Genomic DNA, 18,014 nt, shown 5'->3' on the forward strand with positions numbered 1-18,014 from the left:
GGGGCCGGCGACTGGGAACCAACTCGCCCCAGACCGTTTCTTTGCGCCGGCTCTCCCCAGGCGATGATTTTACGCGCCCCCTGGGTGGCCAACGGCTGGAGATGCTCTTACCAAGCATCTGACTGGCCAAACTATCGTAGCATGGAAATGATATTGACATGGTGGAGCGAAATATATTTTATTACTGATCATCACATGGACGATCGGACAACGAACTATCTGATCTCTAGGAACTCCAGGTGCCATATTAGACAGGATGGTTACACCAAAATGAAAACCAACAGCGTACAAGGCATAACTTGAAATATTAGTGGGTAGCTAAACAGGACGCACTGCTTGGGCAGATTGACATAAATAAATCGTAAACCGGATGCTAAACGTACTCCACACGCACGTCATGTAAGTGCTTTGCCGCACGAACAGTAACAGCAGCAGCGCAAGGACGAGAACTGGGGCGAGCAAACGTTGTGGCAGCAGCAAGGAAATGCACAGTGCAAGCTACCGAGCTGGATCTGTGTTTGAAGACGGGCCACAACATTTGAGAACACCTAGGCCGGACGTGGCATAACGACAAACGTTGCAATAAGTGTCTGAACAATGTGGGCCATATGAAATGACTGCAGGAATGTACAACGCAAATACTTACTGAAATACGAGATGCAGTACGAATCTTGGAGCGAACGCTTGGCTAAGATAACCCGTGCATATGAGCTCGTGCTCAGAAGGCACTTTCCAAAATAGTAGCTCTTATGTAGTAAAAGCTACCTTGTGCAAGTACACTATCTAGATAGATCCATCTATGTCAAAATGGCATTGCTATTTAAGTGTATATGTAGGAAAGATAAAATATATGTATACAAATTTAGAAGGCAAATGGCTGACATACGACACCAGACACAAGTTTAAGATATGGCCAACCCGAACAATATTTTTTCCCAGAAATGGAATTATTTTATGCTTTCAGCAACATCATGTACTATCTATATGATTAAAAAATAGTTGTTACCAGAACAACATATATTAAACGTGATTCTATTGAATGATGACGAGAACTAACGAGAAAAGTCCAAACAGCAAACAGTTCCTTCCAAGTCCCAAACAAGACATTCTTTTGTATATGATTAAATGGCCATTTTATCTGTGTGTATCTATCCGGTGGCAGTGGCAGTGGCTCGTTAAAAATGCACGGCTGGGTGATCCAATTTTTTTTTTGTGAAACTATTCCATAGAATTGAAATTTCATGCAGAAACCTAGAGAAGAATGCAAATTTCACTGGAAAAAGTATTTCACCACACAGTTGCGCAGCCCTGGCATCACCACTGGGGCAAAGAAAGGGACAATGATGTACAATACCTTCTTGATAATCACCTTTCTCAGAAGACGGAGCAGCTACCTCAACATTGCTACCAGAGGTATTTGAGTCCCCAGCATCATCTTTGCTGCTTGTGCCCTTCAACGATTCTTCACTTGACACACTCTTAGTAACATCATCCAAAGAATCATTCACCTCTTGAGCATTGTATGTGCATCCATATTTCTTGAACGTGGCAGCACATCCAAGAGCAACTTCCTCATGATGCGGAACCCTTGGTGAAAACAAAGGTTTAATTTTTCAGCCTATAATTGTTAAGTTTGTAGATAACACAAGACCGCAAAAGTTACTCAACCTGAGGTAGAACAGCACAACTACAACTATTCTATCAATCATTTTGGCATGAGGTGCTAACTATGTTTTGTTGACTGTTATTTATAACAACAAACTAAACATCACCAGAGGTATATAACTCTTCTCGAATAGGATAACACCTACCCTTTAAATAAATGCACTTTGATTTAGTGTTCATCACAACACAGATATCATGAAAAAAGATGCCAAGTCCTAACTCTTAAGTACCACCATGGAAAAACACTAAGGTTAATCCGACTCAGTAAACTCCTCAAATGTAGTTTGGCTCGTTGTAGAACAAAAGATAGACCACTTGGTAACTACATCATCCTAGAAGGCTAAAACATCTAAAACTCTTCTGAACTCATCTGTTGAACATAACGACTTAAAGTCCAAAGCAACTAAGGGCACATTGTGCTATTCTTAAAGAGCACTGAACTAAGGGGAAGCTTTATTCCACAATCACATCCATACAAATGTTTCAGCATAGCTCGGAATAGGGGAAGTGTTTGGGAATGGAGCCCTCACCTAACATATTGTCGTGGCTGATGCATTCAAAGGTGTTGACAAATTCTCCCTCATTGATAGCATTGGACCCCTTATTGAACAGCTCGTGTGCCTGATGTATTGTTTTCTCCCCCTCTCCCCCCTCCCCACTACATGCCTCCTCACTAGGCTTCGATAGCAGTTGATTCTGGTGGTCGCCTCTTGGCGCAGGAGTGTAGAAGGTGACAATTGGAATAAATTTATGGAAACGGAAGCCACAATGGTCGGACACCTTCATCACCAGCTCAGATTGTAGATCAATTGCAAAGAGGCCGACAACTGTAGTAAAAAAAATTGCATTTGCTCCCTCAGCAAAGGCCTTCAGTGCCACTACATAACATTCATCCAACAAAGCACTGGTTGGGAGCAAATTGTGCGGGTAGATGACCCGGCTCAGCAACCATTTTGCATCAGTGCCATCACTCGCCTCTCTTGTCCACAACTTGAGATGCCGACGCAAGTCTTGGATTAATCCAAGCCCACCGTCCTCCGTCACCATGAGAGTACATGTGCAGTCATAATAGTTGCCTGGTACGCTGAATATAGTCAGAACATGCCTTGACAAGTCATACTCCAGGATTGACTCAGTGTCCACGTAGTCGTAGACGATGAAGTAGAGCAAAGAGCTATCAATGAGCACACTTGAATATTTTGTGAACCCTATGAACTCGCCGTGCATTGTGGTCATCCCGCCCCAGGCACCAATCTCTAACGAGTATGCACATGCCGACGTTACATACTCGTCGGCGTCTTCCTTGGAGGAGAAGACGAAAAGCACGCAGAAAGGACCCCCAAGGCAGCCGCGATGGTCGCACCTATCCACTGCGCAGAACACGGCCGCCGCCGAGTAGCCAAACTCGAACGCTACAGGCAGCGGTACACGCTCTTGGGTACCCGTGATTGGCTCCCACACGAGGAGTTCCTTGGCATCCTGGGATCTGGACAGGAAGAGGGCACGACCATGGCGGCAATCGAGGGCCCGCCACGAGCGGTGGTCCGGGGCAGCGAGGGAGAAGGACGACGCAGTGGTGGGGATGAAGTACGGGGTGCGCTCGTTGGCCTCGTCGTGGAGGAAGCCGAGCACGGGGGATGCCTCGTGGATCTTGTGGAGGCGGCGGCGAAAGCTGGGGTGGAAAATGATGTTGCTCCAGCCCTTGCAGACGAGGGAGGATCGTAGGAGGCAGGTAGGGTCGTCGGTTGGGAAGCGGAGGAGGATCTCTTGGATGAGATCGTCCGGGAGCGACGGCGGCGCTGCTGCCATGGTGTGCTAGATCTGGGTGTTGGTGTGGAGTATGGAGCGGAGAGGTGGGCTGGAATTTGGAAGAGATAATTCCTTATTTAACATCATCTTAACTTTTCTTTCCCTATCCGACTCAGATTTTTTTCTTTCTTATCTAGAAGGGGAGCCTTGGCATAGTGGTAAAGCTGCTGCCTTGTGACCATGAGGTCACGGATTCAAGTCCTGAAAATAGCCTCTTGCAGAAATGTAGGGAAAGACTGCATACATTAGATCCAAAGTGGTCGGACCCTTCCCCAGAGCCTGCGCAAGCAGGAGCTACATGCACTGGGGCTGCCTTTTTTATCTAACACTAAGTTATGCCTTTTGTTATCTGACTCAGATTTTTTTCTTCCTTATCTAACACTAAGTTGACACTTACGTCACTTCCGTTATCCTCTGCCGCCTAATTTTTGTCAACCTTTTAGGATTTATATAGGTAGTCAATTTTTTAGGTGGACGAAATTACCACTTCCGGAAAAGAGGGGCCAAACTGGCCCTCTCTCCCGGCCCGACTCGTCTCTCTCCTCCGCCTGATTCCCCCAAACCCTATCAAGCGGCGGCGGCGCAATTGTAGCTCATAGCGGCCGCTCTGCAGAATCGCCACTCTGCAGCTTTGCATCATAGAGTTGTGACTGACTGACGCTATCTCGAGACCCAGGTGCATATAGCAACAAACCGACAACCATGTCTTTCGGCAGAAGCACCTGACAAGAAGATAGCAGCTGAGCAGCATTCACATCTTCAAGGTGCCCAACCCTCTGAAACTCATCGTAGCATCAATGTCCTCAGGTCCATTCCAGCAAGCCTGCTCACCCTGAAACCATTTGATACCCAGCTATTATAAATTCAAACAGGCAATATATTATATACATAAACAAACACGGTTGCACTTACCTTCTTCTCTTTCTTTTTATTTGTGTTGATGCCCCCCTCCTCCTCATCTTGTTGTTTCAATATTCTCTCGTCCAAATCTGAAGAACAAGCACAAGCCAAGGATGTAATTTTAACTTTCAGGCAGGAATCTGATAGGACAGTGCAGCCTTCAGTGGGACTGGGAGATTAGCCCCCCCCTTTTTTTCTTTTTCTAGGAATAAGTCTATGAGGCTCATATGTGATGTGAATACTGAGCAAACAATCATAGGAAGTATCTCCACAAATAATACTGATGCCTGCCAAATTGTCTGTCTCCATCATCTCCTGCAACTAGTTGCCTTTGCAACATTGATAACCAATGGATATTTCTTGCAACTAGTAATTCTAACTTGTTGAGCCGTGATATCAGTTTGCGAAGAAATTATGCATACACTGTTACATTGCCATTTTCAGGTATTGCAAACAGCCTGTTATAGTGGTGCATCATTTTGCAACTTTAACTCAGGACTGCAGCACTGGCGGTACGAAGATGTAAATTGACAGGGTCATCATTGTTGTCAAGTTATTGTGACTGTAACTATAAGATTCGACATGTAATCTTCAATCAACTTTTTTTTTCTCGAATATGCACGAGTGTGCATACTATATATTCAAGAAGGGAAAGGGGGAAAGAGCCCCTCCACGTTGGCGATTACATCATCCCAACTCCGCCCGTACAACACTTACACGCTAAATCCTCACGACATCCCCCACCTGCAAGCTTGCTAGAAAGCGATCAACGTCCAATCTAAGCAAGCCTGCCTCCTTCCACGCTGCGCACTCCACAGCTATCCTACGCATTACATACACAATCGACGGGGCATCCCCCTCAAACACTATGCCATTGCGATGCTTCCACAGCTCCCAAAGCACCAGGACGAGCAGCGCCCGCGTGTCCTTCTTCTCAGCCGCACTATCTGCTGTGCTCACGCACCACTCTGCCATTGTGGCTTACCCCAGGCCGTGCACACCCGTGCCCATACTTCTGTGGCGAAGACACACCGGAGCATTAGGTGGTTCATACTCTCCTCAACTTGATCACAGAACGGACAAGCATCCTCATGTTGTAGTCCCCGGCTCGCTAATCTGTCCGATGTCCAACATCTGTTCTGCAACGCAAGCCAAGTGAAAAATCTGCATCTCAAGGGAGCCTTGGACTTCCATGTGAACTGCGCCATTGGATCCTTCTCTCGAGCCCAGAATTTAGCCTGGTATGCCGACCTCGTGGAGAAGGAGCCGCTTGGCTCCCACGCCCACCTCACTGAATCCACCGAGTCCTGATGTAGCTGCACTCTCTCCATTCGATCCCATAACCTTAGGTACTCCTAAAGCATCTGATTCATCACTTCAGGTCCTATATCTAAAGCCCAGGCTCCGTTCGTCAGGCCATGACTGACTGTACGGCTGCCTCGAATCCTTTGTCGTACCGTACTATAAAGTGTTGGCGCCAGCTCCTCCACTCTGAATCCATCCACCCATCTGTCCTCCCAAAACAACGTGCTCTCACCATTTCCCATCGTCGCATGGGTTGCAGCCTGGAATATTTGCATCGATCTTCGAGGGACTGAGATATCAAGCTTCGCCCACGGTCTTGATGGATCCACTCTTTTCAGCCAGGGCCATCGTGCCTGCATGGCCGCGTTCAGCCACTTGAGGTTGGGAATGCCAAGTCCTCCTGCCCATCTCGGTGAGCACACTTTCTCCCAGGCCACTCTACACTGTCCACCGGATGCCTGGTCGTTGGCGCACCACAAGAACCCGCGGCAAATCTTATTCATGGCCTTTATGACCTTCTGTGGGATGTCCAATGCCATCATCATATGTATAGGGATTGCGCAGAGCACAGATTGGACAAGAGTCATTCTTCCACTCTTCGGCATGTTGACAGCCATCCACCTAGGTAGGCATCGAGCCAGTTGATCCACCATACCCATCAGCTGGGCTGCTGTTTGCTTTCGCAGGGTGAGGGGGAGCCCCAAGTATCTGCATGGATAAGCACCTTGGGGGCAGCCAAGCACCTGTACCACCCTCTCCATGATCACTGAATTGCACCGAATTGGCAAAGCTGCACTCTTCTGCAGGTTAACTCTGAGACCAGACGCTTCACCAAAGAGACGCAGCAAGGCTGCACAAGTAGTGAGGTCTTGTACCTCCGGCTTGAGGAAAATCATGACATCATCCGCGAACATAGATACTCTCTCGGTTAAACCTCTGGAAGCTAGCGGGGAAATGAGACCACGCTCGAGAGCCACCCCAAACATCCTCTGAAGTGGCTCCATTGTGAGGATGAATAGCATTGGAGAGACAGGGTCACCCTGCCTCAGACCCTGCCAATTGAAGATAGGCTCTCTTGGCACACCATTAACCATGATCCTTGTTGACGATGTTGCAAGTAATCCATAGATCCAGTCGATCCACTTAGTGCTAAAACCCATGCACCTCAACACTTCCACCAAGAATGGCCACTGCACCGAATCAAATGCCTTTGAGATATCCACCTTGAGCATGATGGTAGGCTGCTTGAGCGCGTGCAATCTCCTTGCTGTAATTTGCACCAACATGAAGTTGTCATGTATGGAACGTCCCCTGACAAAGGCAGTTTGGTGCTTACCAACCAGCCCTGGCAGCTCCAAGGCTAATCTACCCGCAAGTAGCTTGTCAAAAATCTTGATCACCCCATGGACCAGGCTCACAAGCCTGAAATCTTTAATGTCGATCGCCCCATCCACCTTAGGCAACAAGGAAACGATTGCCTTATTGATAGCATGCAACCCGCGCATATCACCACGAGAAAAAGAGTCCAGCGCGGCCATGATGTCTCCTTTAATAATCTCCCAGCATGAAGCATAAAAACGGCCTGTGAATCCGTCCGGACCGGGCGCCTTGTCCATGGGCATCGCATGAACAACTTTCCGTACCTCCTCCTCAGTGAATGCGATGTCAAGGCCCGGCATGTGTAAGCAAGGTAGCTGGAGCGTTTCCAAGTTGATAGAGGCCAATCATTGCTGGGCAGTTCCAAATAGATTCTTGCAATACCCATCTACCATGCTTGCAATCTCATCCTGATTCGTGGCCATTGAAACTCCATCAGACAACGAGGTGATCATGTTCCGCCTCTGTCGGTGACACGCCGATTGGTGGAACAGCCGCGTGTTACCCTCTCCTTCCCGTAGAAAAAGGATCCTAGATCGCTGCCTCGCGATGGTCCGTTCAAGCGAGCAAAGCCCTAACAGTTTCTGTTTCAGAACTCAGTCAAAGCTCTCATGTCCATCGCCTTATCCAGCCGCTGGATCACTTCCAGCGCGATCGTGATTTGAAGCTTAACATTACCGATCCACCGGTCGCTCCACCGCTTTAAGCTTTTTGCCGTAGCTCTCAACCGCAAATCCAAAGTCTTGAAAGGATTATCCTCACGTGGTACAGAGGCCCAAGCTTCTGCTACAGTATCCAAGAATCCATCTGCCTTCGTCCAAAAAGCCTCAAATTTGAATCGTGACCCCATGCACAGGTCCGTGTTCACGTCAAGCAGTAGCGGGCAATGATCCGATATGGCCGATCCCACCGCACTCAGGCAACAAGTTGGGTGCAGCTCCTCCCACGACGCAGTGCAGAATACATGGTCCACCTTCTCAAGTGTCACGTTCACTCTCTCATTAGACCAAGTGTACCGACGCCCATTCAGATAAACCTCCTTCAGCTCAAGCGAGTTCAGCTTGGAGCGAAACTTGCCCATCATTCTGCGGTTTATCCTCTCATTACTCTTGTCCTCTGGGTTAACCAAAAGGTTAAAATCGCCCGCAACCATCCACGGTCCAGCATGGAGCTCACGGATTTCATCCAACTCCCGCAGGAAAAGCAACTTCTCTTGGTCGAGCTGTGGCCCGTACACACCTGTCAACCACCACTGCGGGCCCTCCACCGGCATGACCAGGACCGTAAGCGTGTAATCCATGTAGTGCGGGTTAGACACACGCACCACCGACTCGTCCCATGCTAACATGATTCCACCACGAGTACCACTCGCCGGCAAGTAAAAGAAGTTCCCGAATTTATAGCCGAGGCAATGACGAACTACATCAAGAGTTACAACCTCCATTTTAGTTTCTTGCAGGCACACCACACTCGGATTGGCCGCGGCCACCACCTGGGCTACCACATTCCTACATGCCGGGCTGTTAAGACCCCGCACGTTCCACACCAACATTTTGAAAGGCGTACAATTCATGTTGCGAACCTACCGAACCACCAGCACCGCACCCTAGTGCAAGTCCTCCACGACGGGCTCCCCTTCAAACCCCGGCAAGACCGACGGCTGCCAACCGAAAAGTGCAGCTTAACAGTGTTGCTTTATTTATAAGTTCACTATCCAAACCCTTACAAGTTTTAACAAGAGAAATATCTGTCGGTTGCACTGCCCTACTTTTGTCCTGACGATAATGATTTGTAGTACCAAATCTTCATATTTGGTCAACAGTATTTGTTCTTTTGTTTTGTGTCAAACCTTTTGCTTAAATGCTCCTGAAATTTTACCAGTAGATTATATGGCTAGGCAGGAAACTGTACTTGCCTTTGGCCTTGTATTCACTACTTGCTACAGTATCCGGCATTTTCAGACCATATTGTAGGAGGAAAAGCACGGCCATCAGATATTGTACTACTACTAGACTACTCTTTAAAGAAAAGTAACACGAAATAATGAGATCCACACAGATGCGGGAGTATCCAACTATAAAGGTAAGAAAGATAAAAGGAAATACATATAAACTTAGAAGACAAGTTGCGAATATGGTCAACCAACAAATCAATTTTGTTATGAGCATCAGATCGTTTCTTCTGTACGTCATGTACTACCTTTTGACAAAGTTGAATAAGAACTACTAACAAAGAAAGCATCAATTAAATGGCCTCCTAATGAAAGACGATGCGTATTCAAGTGATCAGTGTGAATCAGTTCCAAGCCCCAAACAAGACTATTATTACTATGCAACTTGTATATGCGGGAGCACATAGTCTTGGCGCGGAGTGCCACTCTCAAATTGTGGTTGCAGTCGTGGCACCGACACTAGCCTTGTGTAAAGGGCAGAGTATACAGTACATTATTACGAATCACCTTTCTCTGAAGGTGGAGCACACTCGACATTGCTACCAGAGGTTGTTGAGTTCCCGGCATCATCTTTTCTGCTTGTACCCATCACTGATTCTTCATTTGGTGCAGCTTTGGGCAGCAAGGTACATCCATATATGTTGAGCGTGCTTGCAGCCTCCTGAGCAACTTCTCCATGACGCGGAACCCTAGGTGAAAACAAAGGCACAAATTTTCAGTCTATAATTGTTAAGCTTGTAGATGACAAAGGCTATGAAGGTTACGGCAATCTGAGGTTGAACAAACAGCTGCAATTATTCCATCAACAATTATTCTGTTGACGGTGCTTGTGCAGATTATGATAGTACCATACAAATCAACTGCACATCGATGAAATATTTTTAACTAGCCAACACCAGAGGTATATACCTCTTCTAGAATAGGATAACATCTATCCCTCCAATAAATGCACTTTGAGTTTATGTACATTGCAAAGCACATGTCATAACAAAAGATGCCAGGTCCTAACTCTCAAGTACTGCTATGAAAGGAAAAAGTTACTAGGGATAGTTCGACTCACTGAATCCCTAAAACACAGTTGGGCTCGCCCAAACACAATAAAGATAAACATCGGTTGGCAACCACATCGACGTGGAACATCTGAAACCGTTGTAAATTCATCTCCCAAACTAAAGTACTCAAAGTCACAAAGTAACTAAGGGCACATGGAAACCAACAGCTGATCTTAAAGAGCACTGAACTAATTAAGGTAAAGTCTTTTTTCCACAATCACATCCATACAAATGTTTGAATGTGGAGGCGTTTTGGAGTAGAGCCCTCACCTCATATTGTGGCCATGGCTGATGCTTTCGAAGGTGTTGACAAAGTCCCCCTCCTTGAATGCATTGGACCCCTTGTCGAACAGCAGCGGCGCTTGATCTACCGTTTTCTCCTCCCCACCACCTGCTTCCTCACTAGGCTTCAATGCCAGAAGATTGTGGTGCTCACCTCTGGGCCCAGGAGTGTAGGAACCAACAACTGGATCTTCCTCACGTGCTCTGATTGTAGCTCAATTGTGAACAGGCCAGCAACCGTGCTAACAAGAATGACATTTGCTCCCTCAACAAACCTCACCACATACGACCCTCCATAGCGTGCATCACTACGAGTACCAATAGGTAGCAAGTTGTACAGGTCGATGACCCGACTCAGCACCCATCCTGCATTAGGGTCGCCAATCGCCTCCCATGTCCACAATTTGATATGCTCATTTTTTTTTTTGCGGGTAAATTTGATATGCTCATTGAACGAAGTCCCAATCCACCATCCTCCGTCAGCATGAGGTTACATCCGTGTTCGGTGCAGTCATCTGGTGGCTCAGACACGGTCAGGGCGTGACTTGCCAAGTCATACTCCATGATTGACGTATGTTCGGTCCTGCCCCTGAAGTAGAGCAAAGAGCTGCCAACAAGCACGCTAGCACATCGTTGGTAGCTAATGTTGAACTCGCTGTGCACCGAGGTCAGCTCTCCCCAGGTGCCAGTCTCCGACGAGTAAACGGTCGCCGACCTAACCCACTCCTCCTCCTCCTGTGGGTCAAAATCCTCGGGGAGGTCTGAGAAGGAGAAGACCACGCGGAAAGGACCACCGAGGCAGTCGCGATGGTCGCACCCATCCGCTGCGCACAACACAGCCGCCATCGGGTAGTTGTTCCAGCTCCCGAACGCCGCGGGCACCGGCACGCGCTGCTGGGCGCCCGTGGTTGGCTCCCACACAAGGAGTTCCAGAGTACCCTTGCCCGTGGAGATGAAGAGGGCGCGACCATGGCGGCAGTTCTTGGCCCGCCAGGAGTGCCAGTCCGGGGCGGCGGGAGAGAAGGACGAGGCGGTGGTGGGGATGAAGCGGGGGATGCGCTCGTAGAGCCCGTCGCGGAGGAAGCCGAGGAGGGGTGGTGTCGGGTGGAGCTCGTGGAGGCGGCGGCGGAAGGCCGGGCGAGAGACGATGCCGGCCCAGTCCTTGCAGAGAATGGAGGCGCGGAGGAGGAATGCGGGGTCGTCGGGCGGGAGGCGGAGGAGGATCTCTTCGATGAGGTCGTCCGGGATCGCCGGCGGCGCTGCTGCCATGGCTGTCTAGATCTGATCTGGGGCGTGTGGGTGTGCAGCGGAGGGGGTGGAGTGCATGGCTGAGCTCAACCGCGACGAGCTGTTTCCCTTCTCAGCCTCCTCGTTACTCTCTCCGTTCCAGATTCTAGTGCGCATAATTTTTCCTGGCATATTCCATATTGTAGTGCGTATTAGCAGCCGTAATCAATTCTGGACGAAAATAGCCCCGTTTTATCCCCTTCCTTCCACACAAGCATCAATGCATCATGACGGTTGGAACGAAGCATCTCCCTCGCCGCGCTCTTCCTCACCCCCACCTCCGCACGTGCGGTCGTGCTCCGGCGTGCTCTACACCAGCCTGCTTTTCTCTGTGCCGGATGGATGAACACTCATGGACGCCGGTCAAGGCGCATCATCGTCTGCCTGTACAATCCACCTTACACCGGTGCCATTCGCCACTCCGAGTACGCCGCCGTTCGTACATCTAGCTTGCACTGGTGCCAATCGACTTCCTCAGGTGCCGACTGCCCCTTTCTCAATCTTCTTTCCTCAACACCGTTGAGCAGCTCCGCCTTGGGTCCGAGGTCGATGTCGATTCCAGCGGGCCACCGACAAGGTTGGGTGATTCTTGGAGTCGAAGCGGCAGCACGCCAGCGCCGACTTCCTGTGCAGTAGCGGCGGCAGCTCCCAGGAGCCAGATGCGGCTTCCGATGTCTCCGTGACCGCCACGGCAGGCTTCTTCACGTCCAGCGTGCCCATGGCCGGCGCAACCGCATCCTTGGCCCGCATCTCCTCTTCCCTGGTCGGCTTTCTTGCCGGTTGTTCACGCTCGCGTCGAGTTGGAACAGAGGAGGCCGGCGTACTAGTACTAGTACTTCTTGCACATGGGTTGGGGACTTTCTCGTCTAAAATTTAGTGCCAGCGCATGAGTTGGTACCTGTGCTGGAAACCATGCGCACTATATTGCAGAACGGAGGGAGTATTTTCAAGCTTCTAAATGGCAGAGGCCTTCGGTGCCCTCTCAATGCAACCCAAGTAACTACATTTTCTGAGAAGGTATACATAGATGGACGTGGCGTTTTGGTGCCCAGGCTCACCTGCACCTGAAATCCAATCCGTTGATGTCTCTCTTGGGATTCTAAAAATCTGGTTTGATGGGACAGGTTCAGTGCGCAGTAAAGTCTAATAAGGGCTGTATACGCACCTGAACAGTTGTCGACGGTGGGACCTAACTGACGAGCGGCAGTGTGAGTTGAACAATGGGGGACGGGTCTGTCTGGATTAGATGCCTGAGCCGTGGCTCAGTCCGTCTGCACATAACGGGGGTTCGTAGGCGAGTCGTTGCTTAGGTTGACTACTAGGCCACGTAGTCGGTGTAGGCCTGAAATTCAAACTCCAGGTGGTGTGCTATAGAGCGGTGCACAGGTTAGTCGCTCCCAGACTAGAGTTTGACATTTATGCTCCTGTAGAAGGAAACCGTAGAGTACTAAAGATAATAATAAAGATTTCAATCGTGCTAAAAGCACATGCGTACGGGTATATTTGGGCGAGAATTCACCTGGACAGTGGTGCGTGGCCGCCCCTACTACTGACAAGTGAGAAGGCATCATTCCTACACTAGTAGAAAAACACCTAATAGACCCGGTTCGTAAGGGCCTTTAGTCCCGGTTCATAAACCGGGACTAATGGGCCGTTACTAATACCTCCACCCATTAGTCCCGGTTCAAACCAGAACCGGGACCAATGTGCCTCCACGTGGCCCTGTGCGCCGAGCCCAGTCAGGTGGCCTTTGGTCCCGGTTGGTGGCTCCAACCGGGACCAAAAGGCATCCACGCGTCAGCATTCCATTGGCTGGGGTTTTTGTTTTTTTTTTGAAAGGAGGGGAGGTTGGGGGTTTTGGGGGGTTAATTTAGGTGTTTCATATATTGTGTTAGCTAGCTAATTAATAGAGAGAAGTGTCCTCTCTTATGTCCGTGCTTGGTCGACGCTACGTACTATATATACATAAGTGATCGAGAGAACCATTCAGTACAGAAGTTCGTCATGCATACCGAGAGAAGTGATCGATCGACCTCTCCTTCTCCGAGAGATTGGTCGAACAACAAGTTTTCGTATCATGTATCCGACGCTACTGGCTACATACATGTACAATATGTATAAGATCTCTTAATTACAAACCCCTAGCATTTGAAATCAATTTCCACATGGTATTCTCCGGCTTTATTGATGACGTGGTCAAGAAAGAATCCCGCCAATTCCTCTTGAATTGCTTTCATGCGATCTGGTTCTAGGAGTTCATTCCGCATCTGCCACGTCTAATTTGAAGAAGGGGGTTAATTAATACATATATATGAATGAAACTCAACAGAAATGATGGTGTAATAAAATGAAATTGTGAATATTATTGCTTACGCACTTCATATTGTCTTTGAGAGTAGCCCCGCTTGTTTTTCAAAGTCGCGGTGTGGATGAACTCGCACACGTAGTATCCACAGAAATCATTCCCTTCCTCCTGCCACAAGCACTTTACGAGAAATAGAGGTCAATCAAACTGATAATGAAGCATTATAAATGGCATTGATGAAAGTATAGCTATAGAATCAACGGGAGATGCGCGCAACTAGCTAGCCAGTAGTACTTACTTTCGGCCATTTATATGTCAGCTCCTTCGGCAGTCCCGGAGCTTCTGCGGTGAACTGTTTCCAAACCCTGCAAGACAAAGAAAATTATTATTATTACTTGAGATATCAGGAAATGAACAAAAAGTTGCCGATATGGTGCGATAATGATCGATTGAACTTACTTGCTGAGCATTTCAGTGATGTCCGCATAGGATTTGGGATCTTTCCGTCTCGAGTCTAAGACGGTTACTAGTCCACGCTCAAGCTTAATCTCCAGAAGAATATAGTGGTACCTGCGCACGCATGCATAACTCATCAATTACATTACTATAAGCTCGCTTGAGTAATAAGGGAAACCGAATATGCACACGACAGTAACACTCACGGGCCGTTGTAAGGAAAGAGTATGGTATCTTTGTTTTGATTTTTGATCAACGATTGTAGCAAGTTGTCCTCGGCCTCTTTGACGTTCTTTTCAACCAGAAATACATCTATGATATTTGTGTTAATGAACCCAATATCATAAATTTCTTGTTTTTTGCACTCGACGATCTTCAATCTGCATAATATATATATTGAGGATAATTAATTATAAATACATGCAATGAAAGAGCCGAGCTATATATAGAGACTTAATGACAGAAATAGTACTTACAGGCAGTAGCAAAAGACCATTAATTTATCGAGGGCCTTTTGATTGAAGAACTCGAAGAACTCCTCAAATGGAACAGTCAACAGATCATTTGCAACGAGATCGTGCTCCTCTTTAATATGCAGATACAAAGCATTCTTACCCTCAGACTCTCTGCAGGTTTCCATGTACCAATTATGGAATCTTCGCATCATTGTTGTCAGAGATTTTTCATCTTTGACGAGAGGCTTCCCGTATTCGTATCTGTGTCCGTCCACCTCCAAGAAATCAGGAAGTGCATCGTCAGGCAGGTAATCGTCAAGATTGCCATAACCGGCCACCGTCCCCGGAGCATTAGACACATTGAGCGGGGGGGGCACGATTGCTGTGCTTGTTCGCCGAGCTGGGCAATTTTTTCCCCTTTGATCGTTCTTTTGACCTTTTAGCACTGACAGTAGTTCCCGACCGCTGGGCTTGGAGATATGTTTGTTCAGTAATGCGCTCATAGTTGGTTCTCGGCGGAGACTTTGGTGGTTTCCTCAGGGCGTCGAGAGTGCGCTTTGCTTTCACCGGATCTACCTTCTCCTCCGGAGGTGGATGTCTCTTTGCTTTCACCCCTTCAAAGAACTCCTTCACGTGGGTCCGCACAATCGTATCGTTTTCCTCCTCGGACCTCTCGTACGGTAACTTCTCTAGAGGCTTGAGAGATGATGGACCGTATTTGTATTGCCTCCCGCCTCTGGTTGTGCTGCTAGACGCCGGAGCAGACGGAGCGGCTGCGGCGTCTGTCTTCTTTCGTGCTTGCTTACGAGGCGGAGGAGAAGGAGTACGACGCGCCGGAGCAGCCGGGGCGGCGGCGGGTCTCTTCCGCCCTTGCTGGCGAGGCGGAGAAGGAGGATGCTGCTGGCTGCTCGGGAGCGCCGGCGCAGGCGGAGAAGGAGGCGGAGTGCCGCCATGCGCCGGAGAAGGAGGCGGAGTGCCGCCACGCGTGCCCTGATCGTCACTCGCCGGAGGAGGAGGCGGTGGAGGAGGCGGAGTGCCCTGACTCGCCGGAGCAGGAGGAGGAGGCGGAGGCGTCCAGTTCAAAAGGTTGATGAGCTCCTTCTTCCATAGGCATGGAGTCTTCAGAGCAGAACCCAGCCTAGTCTCCCCTTCACCGGTAGGGTGGTCAAGCACGAGGTCCTCAAATCCCTCCGTTATTTCATCCACCATCACCTTAGCATATCCTTTTGGAATCGGCTGGCAGTGATAAGTTGTGCCGGGTCCACTAGGATAAACTTGGCCAACAGCCGCCTTGACCTTGAAAGTCATCCATCGCGCCATCATGTGGCAATTTTGAGACTCCGTGATACCATCCACGGGATAGCTGGCAGGAGCCGTCAAGACATGCTCCGGCTGAAGCAGCTCGGTGGAAGCCACGCTGCTTCTCGGCTGAGATGGCGGGGTAGCTTCGGGGGAAGCTTCGGCAGGTCGTTTGCTGCGATCTGCTGCTTCTCGTTCCTCTTCTCGATCCTCTAGCCCCATTACCCTTTCGTGCAGCGCCTGCAGTTGGTCCTGCTCCAGTTTCTTCCTCCTCTCGTGGGTTTTGTAACCCCCTGCGTCCGGAAAACCAACCTTCCACGGAATGGAGCCTGGCGTGCCTCGTGTCCGTCCAGGGTGCTCAGGATTCCCAAGGGCCATTGTGAGCTCGTCCTTCTCCCTGTTTGGAAGGAACGTCCCTCGCTGCGCTGCATCGATATAGTGTCGAAGGTTCTTGACTGGTAATTCCAGTTGCTCGTCCGTCCACTGGCAAAACCCTGTTACAGGGTCCAAGGTTCCGCCAGACCCGAAGAACCAAGTCCGGCAACGGTCTGGCCATCTCATTGTCTCTGGTTCGATCCCTTTTTCAAGCAGATCATTCTCAGCCTTGGACCACTTAGGCCGGGCTTGCAGGTAGCCACCTGACCCCGTGCGATGGTGAAGCGTCTTCTTCGCAGCATTTTTCTTGTTTGTCTCCGACATCTTCTTACTCTTTTCCGATGTCTTGTGGGCCACAAATGCGGGCCAGTGATCTTTGATCTTCTCATATTTGCCGATGAATTCTGGTGTCTTTTTATCTTTGACAAACTGGTTCAGCTCTTTCCTCCACCTCCTCATTAGGGTTGCCATCTTCTTAAGAGCACACGACTTGATTAATTCCTCTTTAACTGGCTTCTCCGGATCCTCCTCTGGCGGTAGGGTGAAATTTGCCTTCAGCTGAGTCCAAAGATCTTCTTTCTGCATATCATTGACATAAGACACCGGAGCGTCTTCCTCCTTAGGCTTATACCATTGCTGGATGCTGATCGGGATCTTGTCCCTAACAAGAACCCCGCACTGAGAAGAAAATGCCTTCCTTGTCCGGATGGGTTCAATCGGTTCGCCGTCGGGCGCGATTTCTATGATCTCAAACTTTTCATCCGAGCTCAACTTTTTCTTCGGGCCTCGTCTCCTTACCGAAGTTGTGCTCGATCCGGAGGGCTAGAAATTATAAGGAAGAAAGACGAGAGTAATTAATATGTGTACATATACCAAAACAATGGAAGCATCAATTAACTAGTCAGCACGGGCTTAACTAATATATATATATACCTGGTCGGGCTCGGTTCGGTCACCGGAGCAGTCAGCACGGTCTCCTTCTTGTTCCTCCATTGTGTCACCGGAGCCATCATGAACATAGTCCTGTTCTTGTACCGGCATTAATGGGCCGAAGCCATCATGAACATAGCCCTCTTCTTCACCCCGTTCTTCCAGCTGACCAACAACGGTGTCGAGGAGAAATGACGCAACTTCATCCCTTCCATTTGAGATTATGTCCCTCAATATCGCTTCTGCTTCTTCGTCTCGGGAGTGCTCCATAGTTTCTGCAAATATTTACAACATGTCAATTATTATTCAAACATGGTACAGATGGATATATATATATATATATATATATATATATATATATATTAGTGGCAAACGTAGAACTAGCTAGCTAATCACAATAAGGAATCATGTTAGTGGCCTCGACGCTGCTTCTCTAGGGTTTGGGGTCGCCTCGACACAACGCTTCAAGGGTTTGGGGTGGCCTCGACGACAACGCTCTTTTAACTTGATAAATTTGGGTGGCCTCGAGAGAGTTAATTTGTCGGGTAGGGGCGCGGCGGGAGGGG

The 18,014-nt window shown here is 48.9% G+C and overlaps 1 protein-coding gene and 1 pseudogene across 1 annotated transcript; both read right to left on the bottom strand.

The window, feature by feature from the left end:
* Nucleotides 1-321: 321 nt before the first annotated feature.
* LOC123117569 (uncharacterized) lies at nt 322-3,518 on the bottom strand. Its single transcript, XM_044538296.1, has 2 exons — nt 2,196-3,518; nt 322-1,587 (listed from the first exon to the last, which is right to left on the bottom strand). The coding sequence occupies exons 1-2, from the start codon at nt 3,472-3,474 to the stop codon at nt 1,505-1,507; spliced, it is 1,362 nt and encodes a 453-aa protein (XP_044394231.1). The 5' UTR covers nt 3,475-3,518; the 3' UTR covers nt 322-1,504.
* A 5,985-nt stretch (nt 3,519-9,503) lies between these two features.
* Nucleotides 9,504-11,610, bottom strand: LOC123115244 (uncharacterized; annotated as a pseudogene).
* Between the last annotated feature and the right edge of the window lie 6,404 nt (nt 11,611-18,014).

This window comes from Triticum aestivum, chromosome 5B, assembly GCF_018294505.1.
Source record: "Triticum aestivum cultivar Chinese Spring chromosome 5B, IWGSC CS RefSeq v2.1, whole genome shotgun sequence".
Lineage (NCBI taxonomy): Eukaryota > Viridiplantae > Streptophyta > Magnoliopsida > Poales > Poaceae > Triticum > Triticum aestivum.

Coding starts and splice junctions, on each gene's coding strand:
- LOC123117569 (XM_044538296.1), bottom strand. CDS start 3,474: ATGGCAGCAGCGCCGCCGTCGCTCCCGGACGATCTCATCCAAGAGATC. Junction 1,588..2,195: donor CAGCCACGACAATATGTTAG/GTGAGGGCTCCA, acceptor GTTTTCACCAAG/GGTTCCGCATCATGAGGAAG.